This window comes from Homalodisca vitripennis, chromosome 1 (genome assembly GCF_021130785.1).
Source record: "Homalodisca vitripennis isolate AUS2020 chromosome 1, UT_GWSS_2.1, whole genome shotgun sequence".
In the NCBI taxonomy this organism is placed as follows: domain Eukaryota; kingdom Metazoa; phylum Arthropoda; class Insecta; order Hemiptera; family Cicadellidae; genus Homalodisca; species Homalodisca vitripennis.
Window position 1 is genome coordinate 5,092,657 of NC_060207.1, and position 22,206 is coordinate 5,114,862.

The 22,206-nt window shown below is 38.0% G+C and overlaps 1 protein-coding gene across 1 annotated transcript in view; it reads left to right on the plus strand.

Annotated features, from left to right (window-relative positions):
• The first annotated feature begins 1,860 nt into the window (after positions 1 to 1,860).
• Positions 1,861 to 22,206, plus strand: part of LOC124353264 (band 7 protein AGAP004871) — a 40,065-nt gene continuing 19,719 nt past the window's right edge. Inside the window, exons 1-6 of the mRNA XM_046803197.1 lie at positions 1,861 to 1,908; positions 2,694 to 2,832; positions 4,853 to 5,098; positions 5,622 to 5,731; positions 9,300 to 9,372; positions 18,363 to 18,445. Of these exons, the coding sequence (XP_046659153.1) occupies positions 1,861 to 1,908; positions 2,694 to 2,832; positions 4,853 to 5,098; positions 5,622 to 5,731; positions 9,300 to 9,372; positions 18,363 to 18,445 (699 nt within the window). The remainder of the gene's footprint in view (positions 1,909 to 2,693; positions 2,833 to 4,852; positions 5,099 to 5,621; positions 5,732 to 9,299; positions 9,373 to 18,362; positions 18,446 to 22,206) is intronic.

Below are 22,206 nucleotides of genomic sequence, written 5' to 3' on the forward strand. Positions count from 1 at the left end.
TTTTTAGATCTTACTACCTCATCTTAAATTCCATTAGCAGTTTATGTCTACTATAGTATAATAAAAAGCTATTTTCATACTTTTATCATCTGTTTGTTGATGCACTGGCCTTGGAGTTTGATGCGCAGTTGGGAATTTCGAGTGTTTATTTTTGTTTACATTTTTAAGCAAGTCGTTTTATTTATTTACTAATTGTCATAAAATTTAACTGTAGGTTCATTTTATATTAGTAAATTAGAATATAGAGATATTGAAATTGTTGTAAGCTATTGTGGACGAAGGAAATAATAATAGTGAAACAAATAAATTGAAATATAGAGGCAGACAAACATATTTAAAAACATTTTTTTACCGGTCGAATGTAGACTAGAGATACCCTCTCAAATCAACTCCCTAGTACAAATATCTTGACAGATAGAAATCATTGTCATCAGTTGGTGGGAAAGGCTTCCATGAATGCTTACTGAACAATGAGAATGACGCAGTTAAATGCTATTTAAAAGCTGATACAAACCCAGTTACCATAGTTACGGTATTGACTTAACTACCTGCTGGTCACTTCAAGACGGTATTTTGCGTTTCAGTCTTAATAACCAATAACCAACGGATACAACTTCGTTAAATTTAGGACTATTAGAGTCAGACAACTGCATTGAATTCAATTCCCACCTGTAGATAGATCAATGCTGTAATGTACCCGTATATATGATGAAACAAGACATATAATAAATCTCACATTAACAGTGTCATGAGATCAAAGCGAGGCCGCGATAATTTATTGCTTGTGGACATAGAGCGGGTGCCATGGTTACAATATTGACGTACCACTTGTTGGAAGCATCAAGCCACCAGGTAAACTGCTTAGTCCTATTGTTGGGTGTCATCATCTGAGCATCCTACATTATATTTATTGCTTGTGGACATAGAGAGGGTGCCATGGTTACAATATTGACGTACCACTTGTTGGAAGCATCAAGCCACCAGGTAAACTGCTTAGTCCTATTGTTGGGTGTCATCATCTGAGCATCCTACATTATATTTATTGCTTGTGGACATAGAGCGGGTGCCATGGTTACAATATTGACGTACCACTTGTTGGAAGCATCAAGCCACCAGGTAAACTGCTTAGTCCTATTGTTGGGTGTCATCATCTGAGCATCCTACATTATATTTATTGCTTGTGGACATAGAGCGGGTGCCATGGTTACAATATTGACGTACCAATTGTTGGAAGCATCAAGCCACCAGGTAAATTGCTTAGTCCTATTGTTGGGTGTCATCATCTGAGCATCCTACATTATATTTATTGCTTGTGGACATAGAGCGGGTGCCATGGTTACAATATTGACGTACCACTTGTTGGAAGCAACAAGCCACCAGGTAAACTGCTTAGTCCTATTGTTGGGTGTTATCATCTGAGCATCCTACATTATATTTATTGCTTGTGGACATAGAGAGGGTGCCATGGTTACAATATTGACGTACCACTTGTTGGAAGCATCAAGCCACCAGGTAAACTGCTTAGTCCTATTGTTGGGTGTCATCATCTGAGCATCCTACATTATATTTATTGCTTGTGGACATAGAGAGGGTGCCATGGTTACAATATTGACGTACCACTTGTTGGAAGCATCAAGCCACCAGGTAAACTGCTTAGTCCTATTGTTGGGTGTCATCATCTGAGCATCCTACATTATATTTATTGCTTGTGGACATAGAGCGGGTGCCATGGTTACAATATTGACGTACCACTTGTTGGAAGCATCAAGCCACCAGGTAAACTGCTTAGTCCTATTGTTGGGTGTCATCATCTGAGCATCCTACATTATATTTATTGCTTGTGGACATAGAGCGGGTGCCATGGTTACAATATTGACGTACCACTTGTTGGAAGCATCAAGCCACCAGGTAAACTGCTTAGTCCTATTGTTGGGTGTCATCATCTGAGCATCCTACATTATATTTATTGCTTGTGGACATAGAGCGGGTGCCATGGTTACAATATTGACGCACTAATTGTTGGAAGCATCAAGCCACCAGGTAAACTGCTTAGTCCTATTGTTGGGTGTCATAATCTGAGCGTCCTACATTATATTTATTGCTTGTGGACATAGAGCGGGTGCCATGGTTACAATATTGACGTACCACTTGTTGGAAGCATCAAGCCATTAGGTAAACTGCTTAGTCCTATTGTTGGGTGTCATCATCTGAGCATCCTACATTATATTTATAGGCTGCGGCGGGTAAGGCGTAAACCCGTTTATATAAACGTTCATTCAAGTTATGTGTTGTAACATTTACGTAGGCTTACAAATGCCAATTTTATTAAATTTGTTATAAAGAAGTCAGTCTATAATGCTTTCGAAATTTGCAAGAAAAACAGGTAATTTTAATTATTTAATAGGAGTCTAGCCAGATAAAATAAAAATAAAAATTCATATATGTAACACCTTTAAACTGTAACTATACATAAATATAAGGTAATTTACTTTGTTAACAGTTCCAAAATACGCTTTTGTAGACATGCATTGTCACTAAATGTTTCGGGACAAATATCCCATCGTCAGATGTATACAAACGTGGAAATCAACGAAAGTAAAATCGCACAAAACAACACATTATAAAACACACAGAATCAATAAATAAGACATATAGACTATAAATAATTTGCAGTAGACTACACGTGATCGTAGGACTACTGCACTCGCACCATCACAGACCCGAACCGACCATCCGTGGCGGTAGCGCAGACACTGAGGACTGAAGGTTATGTCACTCCACTTCCTCTACTTCCTGGTTCGTTCTCGTCCACCAGAGACTCACCGGTAGTTAGTAAAGTAATCTTGTCACAGAGAATACATAAAATAAACATCTATCAGTCTACTTGTTGATTGCAACAATGCTCCAGCATATATATATGAAAAATACTAGAAAAAGGTTCAGGTCAAGGATTGTGCTTGTGCGCCTACCGTCTGTGTGTACCGTAAATTATTTATCACGAGGAGACTTATTTATTGAAACTGTATGATTTACGTTTCATTTTACGTGATTTTTAACTTCCATTGGCTTCCGTGTTTGTACACAACTGCGGTGGGTCGGAGCCCCGAAAAATGTAGTGTAATAATGGCATGAAAACCAATTTTTGAACTGTTGAAAATGTAAAGTACTACGTATTTGTGAAATAAAATCTTTCCATTATCGTAAATTACAGTCATCTTCAAACAGTCTCTTCTTTATGACTGCCTAACAAATTTATCCATTTCATGTGAGACTACTATTTCCACATAAGTTTTGCCTGAATCCATAACGAATAAATTATAGAGATTGTGTGTTGGCCTATTTACCTTATATTTTATAATAAAATTCTAATCATTAGAGTTGGTAGTAAAAATATGGAAACGATTGGCGTACTTATGCAATCATTTCCAGTAAATTACGTAATGAGGGTGAATGCATAAAAGCAGAATTCTACGAAATAAACCTAAAAATATCAAGTAACATTTTCGATCGTGGGTTTACGAGGCAGGTATCGTGACAGTGGTGGTGAGGAGTACTTCGACACACAACTCGTCAAATCAAAATTATTAATATAGTTAAACTGACAGGATAACAGGATCTCGCACGGTTTCCATCGTTATGTTTACAAAAGGTATAACACAACATTTCGAGGGTCTATTCTCATTGTCATGTAGGGGAGGTCATCTGACGAAGAGGATAGATTCCAATACTGAAAACGTTGTGTTATACCTTTTGTAAACATATCGATGGGAAATATCAAATCTTCCATCGCCAATAACAAACTTTAAACAAAAATAGTTAAGTTCTTGAAATATGTCAGTCACGCTGCGCTGCCTTAAAAATCATTCATGTATAACAAATCTCAAACCGAACATGTTTTAGTTACTAATTGATAATAAACTACATATATATAATATTATTTATAATATTATTATATAAAAATTTTAAGCTCCTAGTAGTTTAAAAAGCTATCGAAAAAATAAAGAAATTGGAATTGAACTTTTGGACATTAAAAACTATTAAAAAAAATTTCATTCGATTATACCTAATATTTTCTTCAAAAATATTCCACTATAGTTGTGAAACTGTTAAGTTTTTTCATATTTAATTTTAGATTTGCTTATATTTAGATAATTTTGAATTTAAAGGGTGTAATTTTTAAAATTTAGTATACATTTTAAATATACTCGTATTCCTATTACCACGTTTTACAGTTATGTAAGAAATAGGAACTTAGGCTACTATTATTAGAGAAAATATGAAAGACGTGGAAATTTAAAATCAAAATTTTGTCACAAAAAAGAGATAATTTGAAAAGTTATACAATCCAAAGTGAACTAGAATGATTATTGTGAAGCACGCCCAGTTTCATTGAAATTAGTAGGTATACCCATTAGGATACTTCTTTCATTCAAAGTTGTCTTCTTATGTTTCATATCTGCTCTTTAACTTCAAATCAAATTGTAGGTTTATAAAGTTTGCTTAATATCTGCAAAATGTAGATCTTTCAACATGTTAATTAAATTTAATTGCTTAAAAACATTTTGCATTAAAGAGTTGTGATAAATATAATGCATCATCAATCCCTTATACTGTTAATTTTACAAAAGATACCAAAGTTTCCACTTTTTAGAACATTTATAATAAGGTTTACATTTTCCAAAATTATTTCCTCAACTACTCAGTTTTTGTTATCTGATTTCTCCGCCTTCCACGTGTTACAGCTGACGATATGGAGCCAGTAGACTCGGGTATCTGCGGAACCAATCTTACCCTGTTTCTTCGGGTTTATGTTGTCTGCACTCTCCTTCTCTCACATGTTCTTGTGTTACAGCTGATGATGAGGGGCCAGGTGACTCGGATATCTGCGGAACCATCCTGACCCTGTTCCTTCGGGTCTTTGTTGTCTGCACTCTCCCTCTCTCACATGTTCTTGTGTTACCGCCGATGATGGGGAGCCAGGAGACTCGGGATCTGCGGAACCATCCTGACCCTGTTCCTTCGGGTCTTTGTTGTCTGCACTCTCCCTCTCTTACATGTTCTTGTGTTATAGCTGATAATGGGGAGCCAGAATACTCGGGTATCTGCTGAACCATCCTGATCCTGTTCCTTCGGGTCTCTTTTGTCTGCACTCTCCCTCTCTCACATGTTCTTGTGTTACAGCTGATGATGGGGAGCCAGGAGTCTCGGGTATCTGCGGAACCATCCTGACCGCACTCTCCTGGGTCGTTGTTGTCTACAATCTCCCTTTCTCACATGTTCTTGTGTTACAGCTGATGATGGGGAGCCAGGAGACTCGGGTTTCTGCAGAACCATCCTGACCGCACTCTCCTGGGTCGTTGTTGTCTACACTCTCCCTTTCTCACATGTTCTTGTGTTACAGCTGATGATGGGGAGCCAGGAGACTCGGGTATCTGCGGAACCATCCTGACCGCACTCTCCTGGGTCGTTGTTGTCTACACTCTCCCTTTCTCACATGTTCTTGTGTTACAGCTGATGATGGGGAGCCAGGAGACTCGGGTATCTGCGTAACCATCCTGACCCTGTTCCTTCGGGTCTTTGTTGTCTGCACTCTCCCTCTCTCACATGTTCTTGTGTTACAGCTGATGATGGGGAGCCAGGAGACTCGGGTATCTGCGGAACCATCCTGACCGCACTCTCCTGGGTCGTTGTTGTCTGCACTCTGCCCTTCTCCCTCTTCGTATGTTTTAAGGTATTTATTTCCGAACCCGTAATTTACCTTGCATGTATTAATAATTTCGTGATAATAAACCTGAAATATTATACATCGTTAGATGAAAGTTTTATTTAAGGGAGAAGTATACGTGCTTAAAATTATACTGTTGAATATGTCAAAAAGTATTTGTTTATCATATTTCATTAATAATATAAAATATAAAAATGCATAATTATCAAATACATTAAGTATTACAAAACCTCTCTATTTGCCTGTAGTGTGGGACACCCCTAAAAAACGGGTTTACCCACTAAAAAACCTCCTCTACTCTTTAGGATTCTAACCTGGGATTGTTTATCACATTACTTCAGGTTAGCCCTAATTTTGCTTAAGCCCGTGGGGCTCGCTCGTTATCCAGCCGCTCGGTCAAGGGATCTGGACCACTTCGCGGTCCAGATCGGGTTTTCTTTTCCAGGAGGATGCCCCGGACGAACTGTGACAAACAATCCCAGTTCCCCTCATCCTCCATTATGTTTTCGCAGACCATATCCACCGAAAAAAAACCCCGAGTTTTCTTGTGGTCTCCAGGCGGGGCCTTTCCCAACGCGGACAGCGGAAGAAGGATGTGTTCCGCGTCGTCGGGAACGCCCGGGCAGTAGATGCAATCCGGTGAACCGGTCTTGCCCATCCGGTTCAGGTACGACTTGAAATAGCCGTGACCTGTCAGGAACTGCGTGAGGTAGTAGTCCATCTCGCCATGCCGCCTTTCGACCCATGGTTGAAAATGCTCGATGAGTCCCAGCTGTGTTGTTGAAGGTTCGGGCACGCTCTTCGGATCTTGCTGAGTCCTTGCCGATCTCGCCTTGTCTCTGATAAATCGCCTTCCTCTCCCCTGCCAAGAGCTTGACAGGGATGACTCCGGCAACCACCAGGACGGCAGGATCGGATACTGTCCGATATGCGGAACACACCCGGAGCGCAGCTTGACGCTGAACCCGGGCGAGTCGCAACCTATAACATTCCTTGGTAAGAGCATCTGCCCACACCTCTGCCCCATAAAGGAGCACGGACTGGACTGCGGACATCAATAACCGTCTTTTGCTGGACCGAGGACCTCCGACATTGGCCATCAGCTTACTAAGATAAGAGACTACCTTAGCAGCCTTGTCCGCCGAACGGAAGATCTGGTCTCTCCAGCTTAACTTATTGTCCACCATGACTCCGAGGTACTTGGCGGCACGCGTTGACTGGACCACTTCCCTTCCCACTCGCAGCGGGACGACGGCGTCAATTCTCTTCTTTGTGAGAATCACGATCTCCGTCTTGCTCAGAGCAAGCGAAATACCGTGATCGGACATCCAGGCGTTGACCACTCGCATGACCTGGTTCAACTTTAACTGGGCCAGCTCAACGTCATCGGCGTACCCAACTAAGACGGTTTCCTCTGGCATCTCGGATCTCAGGAGGCTGTCATAAGCGATATTCCAGAGATCCGGGCTTAGTATTGAACCCTGCGCGGCACCAGAGGAGACTTCCACCGTCCGCGCTCCGTCTCGAGTGTCGTATATCAGACGCCTAGAACGGAGGTAGTCCTCGAGGAGCCGCAACAGATACGTTGGAATTCGGAAGGTGTCACGAAGTGCAACCAACATATCGACCCATCTCGCCGAGTTGAAGGCATTCTTGATATCAAGCGTAACAAGAAGCACTACTCGGTGGGAGAAATGGTTGTGGCTCTCGGCTCTCTCAACTGCTTTCCGTACTGCTTCTCAATGTACTTCCGTAATCGCGTCGATTGTTGATCGTCCCTTTCTGAAGCCGTACTGACGAGGGTAAAGGTCCCCGACAGCTACCACGGCAGAAAACAGGCGGGAACGGATCAAATTTTCAAAAAGTTTTTCCAGCCGTGTCCAGCATGCAGAGAGGTCTGTAGTACGACGGCAGCTCTGGATCACCTTTTCCCTTGCTAATAAGCACCAGCCTGGCGGTTTTCCAGGGAGATGGAAACACTCCTTCAACCAAGCAGGCATTGCACATTCTCAGCAACAACCCGGGATTAATGGTGAAAATCTTCTTCAGAGCCTCGCTGGGAATCCCGTCCGGGCCGGGAGCCTTGTTGCTCTTCAGGGTGAGAACGGAGGTTTCTAACTCCTCAATAGTAAAAAGCGGAACGCTCTCCACCCGTTCGAAGTCAACTAGTGGTCGCTGTGGATGTACAGGAAACAGGGCAGTGATGATCCTCTCCATGGTGGCGCCCTCCATGAGAGGGTGGAGAGCGGGCGCCGAGTTTCTGGGTCACAACTTTGTAACCCAAACCCCAAGGATCGGAATCGACGTCGTCCCGAAGTTTCCTCCAGCTATTCGCCTTGCTCCTGTTGCTAGCTCGGCGGAGAGACTTTCTCGCAGCTTTGTACACATCCGACTTACGAACTCTATCTGCAGGAATTTACGCTCTAGTGGCGGCACGTTTTGCTCTAAGGCATGTTCTTCTGAGTTCCACAATCTCTTCAGTCCACCAGTAGACGGGTTGCTTGTCGCGGTGGAGTTTCCTTCGCGGCATAGACCGGTCACATGCCGAGACAAAAAGTTCCATCGTGGATGTTACTAAAGCTTCGGCGCCAGCCTCACCAGGATTCGCCTGCGCTCCTCGAGAGATGATCTCGGTGAACTTGACCACGTCCAGTTTATTGGTGTTCCACCGGCGTGGCCCTTCCCGAGATGCGGAAACTCTACGGTTTAAATCATGCAGATCAAAAACAATGTACTGGTGGTCACTACCCGTGTAATCCTCCACCACCCACCAGCCAGAGATCCTCGAAAGAAGAGACTCAGACGCGAAGGTTACGTCAGGAATCGAGCCTCTCTGCCCGGGGCGCCTGAAAGTAGGCGTGTCGCCCTGGTCGAGGACGACGAGCCCGGCCCTGGCGATGAAGTCCAAGATGTATTTCCCCCGGGAGTTGGCAGAGGGCATTCCCCACTCGACGGCCCTCGCGTTGAAATCACCGCCAACGACAACGTGCCCAGTGGTGCCGAGCACGCTCTCCTCCAAACGATCAATCTTGTCGCGGAAGTCTTGGATGGCCTCGTTTGGTTTGAGGTAGCAACTGAAGAAAGTTACATCCCTACACCTTATCCAGACGAATCCTCGGCCACGTCTGTGACTCCGCACCATGACTTCTTGTGAGTTCCGGGCCTAGAAAGCAGCAGTACCGAGACTGTCTGGGATCCAAATGCTTGGGTCCCTGTCCCGATACTGCTCGCTGACTAGGAGCGCGTCGACACCGAGTTCTCGGGCGAGCTGATTTAGAAGATTATCAGCCCCCCAGGATCTTTGAAGATTGGCCTGCAGGATACGGATTATTGGCCTCTGCCTTTTGCCTGTTCGAGTGCGGATCTAAAAACACCGCACTGACCAGAACCAGGTAAGTGACCAAGAGCATTCCCAGCAGAACCTGTCTCCTTGCAGAGGAAACAGGAGAGGCTCGAGGTGCAGTCTTTCTTCTTGTGGCCTTATAAGGACATACAGGCGTACTGTTCTATAATGATTAGTGTTTACTAAAGTGCCACTAAAAATTATAATTTAAACGTATTGTTTTACATGTAGGTTGTGCAAGAGTACGAGAGGGCGGTGATATTTAGACTGGGGCGCCTGGTGTCTGGTGGGGCTAAGGGTCCAGGTAAGATGGATATTATTATTATTGTTAGCAATCTTACAAGTATAATAGAACTTATTATTTTAATAATTATATATTCTTATTCTAGTATATCTTACAAAAAATGTGTAACAAATTGTTATTTTTATTTTTAATTAAGTTGTTAGATTCAAAATAAACAGTTTCTGTTACAACAATAACTGTATTGAATTGAGTATTACTTATACTATATTTTAACAGTCTCTAAAATTAACTGTGAAATCATAGTTTAACTTGCAAGCTTACATTTTACATAATATCAAGTTAAATATAGAAAACTATTCCTTTATGTGCCAATTTGTATTTATTTTACTGTATTTTGCTCAATGCTTTGTATTTAGCTTATTGAATGTTTCTAAGTTTATAATTGGGTTTAGTATAATATTTAAGCTTCAAAACTACAATACACAAATACAAAAATCTAACATTTATATCATATATCATAAATGTTGTACATGTTACTAATCTTGCAGTGCGGGCAGTAATTGTTAGCGCTACCGAAAATGAGATAAACAGTCAATACTCATACTGGTGAATTAAAAGATTAATATATAGTTTGGGTTAAATATATATATATATATATATATATATATTATTTAATTATCAATAAAACTTATATATATATATATATATATTATTTAATTATCAATAAAACTTGATTTCCGGTGTTTTTGAATCTGGTTCTAACTCAAACAAATAAAATTGTATAATACATTATTACTGTGCTGAATTGAGTTGCCTCTTTGCCACTAAGTTAGATAGGGTAAGAATAGAAGATATTGAAGTAAACGACATTTTATTCATAAAATAAACACATAAAAGAAACATGATTTACCCGGACATTTGAAATTGTTTCGGCTTTGACGATCGCTATTTACTATTGGCTTATGGTCAGTTTTCAGTGGGTGGGCGGTTACTGCACACCTATTGTGACCTATATTCTATACTTCAGTACAATAATTATTGTTTTATGTTTATTGAGTACATTTTTTAGAAATAGCGTGTATGGAGTCGACACACAACTTATTTGATTTGTTACCTGACGTGTGTGTGTGTGTGTCACGACGCTCTAGTATGGTTTGTTACCTGACGTGTGTGTGTCACGACGCTCTAGTATGATTTGTTACCTGACGTGTGTGTGTCACGACGCTCTAGTATGATTTGTTACCTGACGTGTGTGTGTCACGACGCTCTAGTATGGTTTGTTACCTGACGTGTGTGTGTCACGACGCTCTAGTATGATTTGTTACCTGACGTGTGTGTGTCACGACGCTCTAGTATGGTTTGTTACCTGACGTGTGTGTGTCACGACGCTCTAGTATGGTTTGTTACCTGACGTGTGTGTGTCACGACGCTCTAGTATGGTTTGTTACCTGACGTGTGTGTGTCACGACGCTCTAGTATGATTTGTTACCTGACGTGTGTGTCACGACGCTCTAGTATGACTTATTACCTGACGTGTGTGTGTGTGTGTCACGACGCTCTAGTATGACTTGTTTATTTTAACTATGATTGTAATTGCTTTGCCAGACAATTATCCACCAGAGGAAACATCAGTTTTGTAAATCTCGAAACGTACTGTTACTGATTTCTTGTATCAACGAACGATGACAAATGTTAGGGGAAAATCATGTTTCATTCACAATCCATAACTTACCGTTATGAAAGAAACCCAAAATAGTTTTCATTTATCTTATTAATCATTTACGAGGGTTCTTAATGAGCACGTATTCCTGCATTTTCAATACACAAAATGTCTTTTAATGATTTACTTTGCAACGTATTTAAGTACTTATACCAAGTTCTGTAGTACATAGTTTGAATAACTAGCAATTAATTTTAGACAACCTTATTCATTAGCCACACTTCTTTTAGGTTTCACTATTTACTCCTGAGCACCTGTTTAGTTTAGTTTCACATCCTGTACACTGTAGATAGAACTGTATGTATCAGGAACACTACCAGTCTATTAGTTACGGATTTTAATTGCAGAAACAATTAGCTGTATTATGAACATCACAAAATTAACTTACAAGTTAATTTCTGCGCTCATTTCACTTGTGTTAACATATTCACATGTTGATGTATAAAACAATTACATGTGATAGTGATAAGGTATCACACTATACTATTCCGATCAAATATTTAAATATTATTTTAATCTTAAAATTAAGTACTTTTCTTGTGCGGAAATTTGTGGAACTTATAACTTATCATCTGTAATTGCTTTATACATCAACATGTGAATATCTTAACATTAATGAAACCGGCATCGAAACTAACGTGTAAATTAATTTCGTGCAAAAATTGATCTGATAAGGGCAATATATTTTTCAAAAATCTTTAAACGAACCTAACGGCTTGTACAGGCTAAACGACTCAAAATATTGCTAATCGTGGTATTTAAAGAGAAGTATTAACGAATTTCCATTACAATATAAACAAAGCACTGCGATAAAATATATGTCTCTGACAATACTCCAGTTGTCTCGAAAAACAAAATATTAAATTGAGAACAATAATGAACTAATGAATCTCTATAATTTTTCAAGTAAAGTTAGGAGTACATAGGCTATTAATTTTTGCATTCAAGCTGAATGATAATGGTTGTAAATATTGTTTTCAATTTTAGGTTATTTAAGTTATATTTACAAATTTTAAGCACGCAATAAATATTACAAAATGTTTATTAATAATAAACACATATCTACATGTGTTGTAAGACGAGTACGTAAAACGATGAAATTTGGGACAGTTGAACAGCAGAAAATAATTGAACCCCTCACTACCACTGCCCTGGAAACAACTGGGAGAGGCAGGAACTCCCACGGGAGTGTCAAGTCTTACCTGTAGGACAGGAGCGAGAGTACAACTCCAAATACCAGTACCGATACGGATTAAAAACTAAACAGAAAATTTGATAAATTAGAGTTACAAGTCAGAATTTTAGTAACAAAACTTGCTCCGTCATAACTATCAATTAATAATATCATAACTTTAAAATTAAGTTATTAATTATAGTTATAAGATATTTATATTAAATAGATAATTCAGAGTAAATATAATGACTAACAATATTTTAAACATAAGATATAATGTACCACTATACAATATCAGAATGACGATTACCAATATTCTTTAAAGAAACAGGATAAAATCTTTATTGTATATTTCAATTACTTAGTTTAGACGCACTAGTTAATATTAAAATATATTGTATTTAAGATTTGATTTCAAATATATTTTATATTTTTAATCTTTAAAACTTGTAGGCCCTAATATTGAATTTACAGAATAGAGTAGAGTTACTTATTAATTTACTGTATGGAGCGAGTTCCCAGCTGAAAAAGTCATTTGTTGGAGAGCGGTTAGGCAATTCAAACATTCTTCAACCAGAAGAAAGGTCCATTCAAATAAAGGCTCCCGCAGACAATCTGGGAAGTGTACAATGTTACTTTTCATTTATAATAACAAATCTATAAAAATTTAAAATTAATGTTTTTTTTCACTTCAAAAAGTGTTAAGTAACTTACATTAACTCTAATTAACAAAACTTAGTTCAATAAAACATTATCACGCGAAGTATTGATTCACTGCGAATGTCGAGTTAGCTCCAACTCACCTTCGCCTACTACAGCGCCTGAAACCTAACACAGCCGACTTACAGACTCGACTCCTGGAATCTGGAGGCCACGTCTGAGAGATGCAAAAAATTTGGTTCACCCAAAAAGTCCACTATTTAAACTGAAAAAAGTTACCGGAGAGCAAATTTTAAAATAAGTATAGTCATAGTATTAGTACAATGCTACAACTTTACGCAATAAAAAGTTTGCAAAAACAATTTTAAAAGAAACTATTTCGTACACACCCAAGCAGGACAAATGAAAACTTGGGAAATAGGATAATTTACACGTAGTTTTAGTGCAGTAGTAGATTATAAATGTACAAAAATGTAAAACATGACTTTTGGAACCTAAAGCAAAATACTATGATGACTCTTGCAGGACATTGCACAAATCCAGATACAACACAGAATCGAATCCAAATTAATTATTCCGTTCGGCGTGTATTTCTTTACGCGTGCAGTTAAGTTTATAAAATACTACCGGATACCCTCCACACATTATAAAGTTTCTTTCTCTAAATAGTCTGAAAAGAATGAAAATAGGTAAAATTCAAATGGAAATTGTGGCACCCGCAAAGACTTTAATTGTTACACTTTTACATTAGACGGTTTGAGTTGAAAGCAATACAGAAATATAAGAATTCCACCAGAAGCTTTCAAGAAAGTCGGTTACCTATGAAATATGGGCTAAAGCAAACATTGAACAAAAATTTCAACATCACAAGCAGTATGTGTGGCTTAATATTTTTGAAATTATGACCCTTCCATAAGCAGCTTTTTGATCATATGTGAGAATGTTTATATTTACTTGATATGTATCTAGGATAGGATCTACACGCATACCGTACATTCTGACATCAATAGATTGTGTATATAATATATTTTATACCATCATCACAATAATACCAAATGTTTACAAGATATTTTCAGAAATTAAATAACAACGAATGATAGAAACGTAGCGGGTCCAGAGAGTTTTTTACATTTTGTGCGTGATATATTAGAGTAGCAATATTTTATTAGAAAACAAAACATCGGTATAATAATAATATATGTTAGAAAACATCTTACAATAAAATAGTCTGAAACACTCCAGTGTGGTAACGACGCTTCTGAAAGACACAGTTCCATTAGTATTACTAGGCTTAGTTCTACCCATTACATTGTTCATGAGCCTGAGATAAATCGTCAACACAAATTAAGGGCGGGAAACGTAAAGTTGAACTTGACTGCCCTTGGCAGCATTCCAGTTCCCTTCTCCCTGTAACTTAAATTACTTCAATTTTGCTTTCTTACAACTGTTCCTTTGTTCACTGGAATACCGATTGAATACAGCGAAAAGTTTTAATATGGCAATCTCTGGTTTTTGAGATTTTGGAAAGGCCATGCTGCTGTATTTTTTACTTACCATAAAAATAAGGAAAACTTAATATTCACACCATTGTCAGTACGTCTGCATACGATTGGAAAAAACGTTTTACAAAACATGGATAAAAATACATTTTTTATCTTAATTATTTTTCAAATAGAATATACTACTACTCGATATTTGCTAGTTACAAATAAAAGATTGTCACAAGGTCAATATTTTATGTACATAAACAATAATTGATTACGCGCTATTTCTCACTTAAATGGACATATTTGTCGAAAATCAAAGAAAACTAAGGATTTAACGGGCAGTTAAACGTTTGTTCTTATAATATTATTTTTATTTAGGTAAAACACTACACTCAAATATTTGATGTTTAATAAACTGGTGTAGATATATGTCTATTTAAACTATGCATAAACGTTTTGCATTTGATTGTCAGTTTTATTAAGCCTCACGTATTTCATTACAAGCGTACATAGAATAAAAGGAATATTTAATAACTTTTCTTATTAAGAGGATGTATGGGCAGAAGCCAGAATCTATGCAAATTTTCCGTAAATAGTTTTATGTTGTTTTTCCAAGCTAACACAATTTGAAATACAGATTTCCCTACTTTAATTTAAAGTTTTGCAAAGTTATATTATAAGATAAATATTTATTACTAGTTTATTTGCAATACTTTACTTCTACAGAAAAACACTTTGTAATTTACTGCATAGAAATGTTTGGAGGAGGACTTAGTTAAAATTATAGGCAAAAATATAGTAACGTAAAAAAGGGAATAGTATCAAGCGAAAAATAACCTCACTTAACGAAGGGATATCCAAGGAACTAGTACACATAAAGATGGCCGGGTAAACTCGTACACATACGGATAGCCGGGAATACTCGTACACATATGGACAGCCGAGTATACTTGTACTAATACGGATAACCGGGTATGCTCGTACATATACGGATAGCCGGGAATACTCGTACACATACGAATAGCCGGGTATACTCGTACATATACGGATAGCCGGGAATACTCGTACATATACGGATAGCCGGGATTACTCGTACACAGACGGATAGCCAGGAATACTCGTACACATATGGACAGCCGGGTATACTCGTACACATACGGATAGCCGGGTATACTCGTACACATATGGACAGCCGGGTATACTTGTACTAATACGGATAACCGGGTATACTCGTACACATACGGATAGCCGGGAATACTCGTACACAGATGGATAGCTGGGTATACTCGTACATATACGGATAGCCGGGAATACTCGTACATATACAGATAGTTGTGATTACTCGTACACAGACGAATAGCCAGGAATACTCGTACACATATGGACAGCCGGGTATACTTGTACATATACGGATAACCGGGTATACTCGTACATATACGGATAGCCGTGAATATCTGTACATATACGAATAGCCGGGTATACTCGTACACATATGGACAGCCGGGTATACTTGTACTAATACGGATAACCGGGTATAATCGTACATATACGGATAACCGGGTATACTCGTACATATACGGATAGCCGGGAATACTCGTACATATACGAATAGCCGGGTATACTCGTACACATACGGATAGCGGGGTATACTCGTACACATATGGACATCCGGGTATACTAGTACACATACGTATAGCGGGAATAATCTTCCACATACGAATAACCGGGTATACTCGTACACATATGAACAACCGGGTATACCCGTACACATACGAATAGCCGGGTATACTCGTACACATACGGATAGCCGGGTATACTCGTACACAGACGGATAACGGGTATACTAGTAAACATACGTATAGCCGGGAATAATCTTCCACATACGAATAACCGGGTATACTCGTACACATACGAATAGCCGGGTATACTTGAACACATACGGAATAGCCGGGTATACTCGCACACATACGGATAACCGGGTATACTCGTACACAGACGGATAACCGGGTATACTAGTAAACATACGTATAGCCGGGAATAATCTTCCACATACGAATAACCGGGTATACTCGTACACATACGAATAGCCGGGTATACTTGTACACATACGGATAGCCGGGTATACTCGTACACAGACGGATAACCGGGTATACTAGTAAACATACGTATAGCCGGGAACAATCTTCCACATACGAATAGCCGGGTATACTTGAACAAATACGGATAGCCGGGTATACTCGTACACAGACGGATAACCGGGTATACTCGTACATATACGGATAGCCGGGAATACCCGTACATATACGAATAGCCGGGTATACTCGTACACATACGGATAGCCGGGTATACTCGTACACAGACGGATAACCGGATATACTAGTAAACATACGTATAGCCGGGAATACTCTTACACATACGATTAACCGGTTATACTCGTACACATACGAATAATCGGGTATACTATTACACATACGGATAACCGGGTATACTCGTGAACATACTGATAGCGGATGAATAAAGGTAGGTCTCATCAACCCGCAGACTGTTTCTGGAAGAATGTTTTTACTTATCGAAATATCGGTAGGAAAAGAGAATGAGACGAAAGAAATACACCGATAAACGACGTGTTTACTTCGTGGAGCTTAAATAATTATCAAAATAATTTATTTTAAAACACGCACATAAATAATGTACAATGTTTTTCAACTGAATAAAATGTGATTCCAGTTTATAAGCTTGTCATTAAAAGTTCTTAAATCTTTACTGATTTTCGGCTCACACAAGCAAAAAGTTACTTTCAATTATCTCTCGTATAAGAAAACCGTAGTGGTTAAAAAAGTCCAGTGTAATTTTAGTTTTGCTACATCTTATGTTTTTCTCAGCTGTTAACTTTTCGTGCTGTGAAGTCATTAGCTTACGTTTACGAATCAGACATACAATTCTAAAAGAAAACTAAGGAAACACACTTTGGCAATTACACACAGGAAATTGAAACATGCTGGATGATTCGTCCAGTACGCATTATATGTTTACAGCAACTTAAATATTTATTAGGTTCTTATTAAGAAAATATAAATTATACTTGCAAAATACCTATTGTACATTATTTATTATTAATACAAATAAAAAATTGTAAATTTAATATATTGTTTATTGTATAAGAATAATCAAATGACATACCATTTAGTAGATTTATTACGAATTAGTATGACAATGCCTTTTATCTAATCCATTCACTATGATAGAATACTGACATTGTAAGTCAGCCATGTGCAGTGTAAGCTCTGCCGCAGGTATTATGTTCATCCTCCCCTGTATAGACCAGTATGCCAAGATCGACATTCGAACCGCTGTGTTCGACATACCTCCGCAAGAGGCAAGTACTGACTCCACCCTGCACCCCCCGCCCATCGCCCCGTAGCAACCCCCATAGCAACGTAGGAGTTGTAGCGATATAATTGAATACAGACAGTCATTTCCCGGAACTCATTACGTGAATTTATCCTGCTTATCATTTCTATCTGACATTTCAGGATACAATATGACACGTCTTTCATTTTGTTGTGCTGGAAGAATGGAAATAATTAAGTACCATTCAAATGTGTATTAATAAGAACTGAATAGTGTAATTAAACGACCTATATGAAAATAAAAGACATAAATAAACAATCCAAAGCAAAAAAAATATAACGCTGTTTAAAGTTTAATTTAAGTAAGAAGTATTAAATGTTGACATTTATCAATGCACGTTTTGGCTGCGTAAATAATATTATACTTTTTTTAACAAATACGACGTTACACGATATAATGTAAATATATTCGTTATATGGGTTTGATCAAAGAGAACAAGGTTTGTGATACACATACCTAAATATTAAAATTCTAAATAACAGTTTGATGGTAAACAAAACCATTAATACACTCCCCAATTTGAAGCGTAATGATACCGACCCTATTAACTTTATAATGTACTAAATCCAATCCTAAAACAAACTGGTTTTATGTGCAGGGATATTTTTTATCCTCCCATGCATCGACAACTATGCCAGAGTCGACCTGCGCACGCGTACGTACGATGTGCCCCCGCAGGAGGTAAGCTTACTCCCCGCATCATCATCTTACCCGCAACAGCACGTGTGTGTCGTCCATGTCTCACCACACATCTGTAGTCAAAACAGTCATGAAACATTGATAAATTATCTTTTTATGCATTCAAAATATTTAAATACACCTTTCTTAAATATGAATAATTAAACCATTCCTGTACATTAATCTTACATAAGTCAGAAACCAGCCATTAGACCTTCAAAATGTTTATTAGTATACTGTTTTCTCGTTCCTTTTAATTATCGGTTTTCATTACAATAACACTTTCATGTTTGTATTCAATTATAAGATCCCCTCTTTTGTGCATGTGCATGATAGGCAGCATGAATGGAAATTGATCATTGCGTTTATTAAATAAGTTAATAAGATCAAAGCCGTTAGCTTATACTCACAGAAGGTACCTTTATATATGTTCGTAGTATTTATTTCGGATTTGTTTATTAGATAGTAAAGACAATGTGTTATTGTGGTTCTTAACTCTCGTAATAACATGTAACAATGAAGCATGCCAGAGTCGTAGGTCTCTTAACACACGTTAAAGTTGTTTTAAAATATTATTTTCTCTATGTGTTCGTGTCATTATTTAAGTCTACATTATTCGTATATTTTTTTGATGTTGGAATAAATCTGAGAGTATAATTAATTAGGTTGATTCATAACATTATAGATCTCCTAAACGGAACTTTGGAAATAATAAAAGTGTAATATTTGTTATTAAAATATTTAAGTTACCTAAGTAAGTTTAGTTCTACTTTTTTAGACATAACAAGTTTGTGACGTCCTTTTCTGAACAACCTGTATATTATATTATACAAGATTTACTTTATCAAGGGTATAATAACTAAAATTAATTTTGTCAGGAGTTACGCAAGGTATTTATGATTACGCCCTACAAGAAATCATAGCCAAATTTCAATTGTTGGTTGTAAAGAATTTAGCAGTAATTTGCTATAATACTATTGAAATTAGGATAGGATAAAGATGCTTAGCAAGGATATTGTAATAAAAATTTAGGTAGAAATTTAGTAGTTCACCAAACAAAATTATCATTCATTTGGTGTGAGGAATAAATAAATAATAAATAAAAATGCCTTTATTGCAAGCGTTTCTCAGTATAACAACTGCTTTACAGAACAAATCTTGTCATATCTTACACTATTTACAATACTGGGAAATAAAAATAAAAACTAAAACCTATAGACTAAAGAAAACACCCAAACAAGACAAATAAATTACTGTACAATCATTTTTCTTAGTTTACTTTTAAAAACAGTAACAGAAGTCTGTTTAAGGTTCTGGGGGAGGTCATTGTACAACTTTGGGCCAAAGTAAGAAAAGCTCCTCCTCCCAAACTCATGCTTGACTCTGGGAAAGTGAAGCAGGTCACCATGGCGGACACTGCGTTGAGAGACCTCCTCCCGTAATTGGAGTTTCTCGATCAGGTACCGCGGCTCACCCAGCGCAAGCACCTTGTGGATCATGCCACATGTCAGGATCCTGCATACATTTTCCATGGGGGACAAACTGACAGCATCTCGGAAGGGTGACACATGATCAAAGCGCCTCAAATTGAAAATGAATCGAACTGCAGAGTTTTGCAGTCTTTGAATCCGATCTATGTCTCCCCTAGAGATACTATTGCCGTATGCAGGATAGCAGTAATAAAATACAGACAGAACAAGAGAACTCATAAGCCGGAGCTTAGCGGATTCTGGCAGCAGACTTCTAAATCTGTAAAGACCCCTCAGCCTACCAAGGGCACGCTGGATAGCATGAGTGACATGATCAGAAAAGGTGAGCTTACTGTCAAGCACAACTCCGAGAGTCTTGACTGACTCAGAGACAGACAGGCTCTCCCCACTGAGCCTTACTCTCACTCCTCTCTGACCAAGGGCCTGCAGCAGATTGTGTGGGGCAAGATGAAGGACAATGCACTTACCTATATTGAGTTTAAGGCCATTGTTAACCGACCAAGTGTTGATGTTCACTAGGTCGGAATTTATTTTCTCAATAGCCTCATCAATGGAGCCAGGCTCGTATGACAAGCGCAACTGACAATCATCTGCGTACAGGTGAGCTGCACAGCTTTGAACACAACTTGGGAAGTCAGACGTATATAAGTTGAACAATATAGGTCCAAGACAACTTCCTTGAGGAACACCTCGCCTTTTGACAAGTGAAGTTGACGTCTCACTTCCCATCTTTGTAACCTGACTTCTGTCTACTAGGTATGATTTTACCCACTCGATTGAATTTTTGCCAAAGCCATAAAAATGCATCTTAGCGTACAAAAGTTCATGGTTAAGGGAATCAAATGCTTGTGAGTAGTCCAGTATCACTAGTGAACTACACATCCCTTTATCTTTCGCATCAATTAAGTCACTGAACAGACTTACCAGGGCAGTGCATGTGCTATGATTTTTTCTAAATCCAGATTGTGTTTTTGGCAATATGTTTACTTCGTTCATATACTGTGCTATTTGACGTGTTACTATCTTTTCCATAATCTTTGATATTGCTGGTAAAATCGAGATGGGTCTCAGTTGTTGGACACTTTTAGGGGACGTTACTTTTGGCAATGGATGAATAACACTCATTTTCCATCTCTGCGGGAACACACCGCTCATCAATAATTTGTTAGGATATACTAAGAAGGATTAATGACTTTAGATCATATTGTAGTCGGCGTGAACGAAAATCACGTATCTATATCTCAGATTGATTGCAATCAGTTATAAAAGTCATTTCCAGAAAGTTTTTTAAAGAACGGTAGAAGGCATGGCTAACGAAAAATTTAATTCATAAATTAGATTTATATTCTAAAACTCAAGTAGAAATATATATGGTGATAGTTTGGCATGATAAAATTATACAACGTGATAAGAATTAGTATTTAAAATACGTGAGCTAAGGTTGTTCGCTAAAATAGTTTATAACATCCCAATAAGGTAAATGTGAAATTATCATCACGCCTTGGCCTGAGTTGCAAAGTACGATTTTCGCGTTATTAAGCTATTGCTATCGTCCTCCTGACGAAAACAATACAAACTTTCAAGTGGTAACAATACCAAATAACGAAGTTATAGAGCATTAAAAGTGGTACTACTTCTCCCACGCGGAGTAATATTTCCTTGTTCTACATCTGAAATGAGTGTGATGTGAACTTCTTTTTTCGTGATCGTAAATCAACCTGGTATGGATTGCTGCTGACGACAGCCGTTACGACATCTTCAGATACGTAAAATAAAAAATACGATGAAATTAGGGGAATTTAACCCAAATAAAAGAAGTTTATGTTAATATAGACTTTCTGAGAGTAGAAGGTCATACTCATTTATTCTAGGTAGTACATGCCACTACAAGATCAAAGTATAGGATGGTCTGACCACGAATACCTCCGGCTATTACTGCCAGCTAGGAAACGCAGTTAAACAAAGCAAAAAAAGTAAATTCCCTAATTATAACTTTGTGCTACCTTGCAAGAAAATTAGTTCGACTTATAATATTATAAAATTCATTAATTTTTTTCATCCCCTAAAACCTTATACAGTTTTGATTAGGAGGACGATTGTAATAGAACCTAAACGATGTTTTATCTCGCTAATATAGTGGATAAAAATAAATTTGAAAATAATGCAATCACTTTTAACTAAACTTTCTACAAATGAATAAATAACGTAACAATAAACATAATTTAAATAAATAAGCAAACCTTAAATAACCATAACTTCCTAATTTTGTATGTA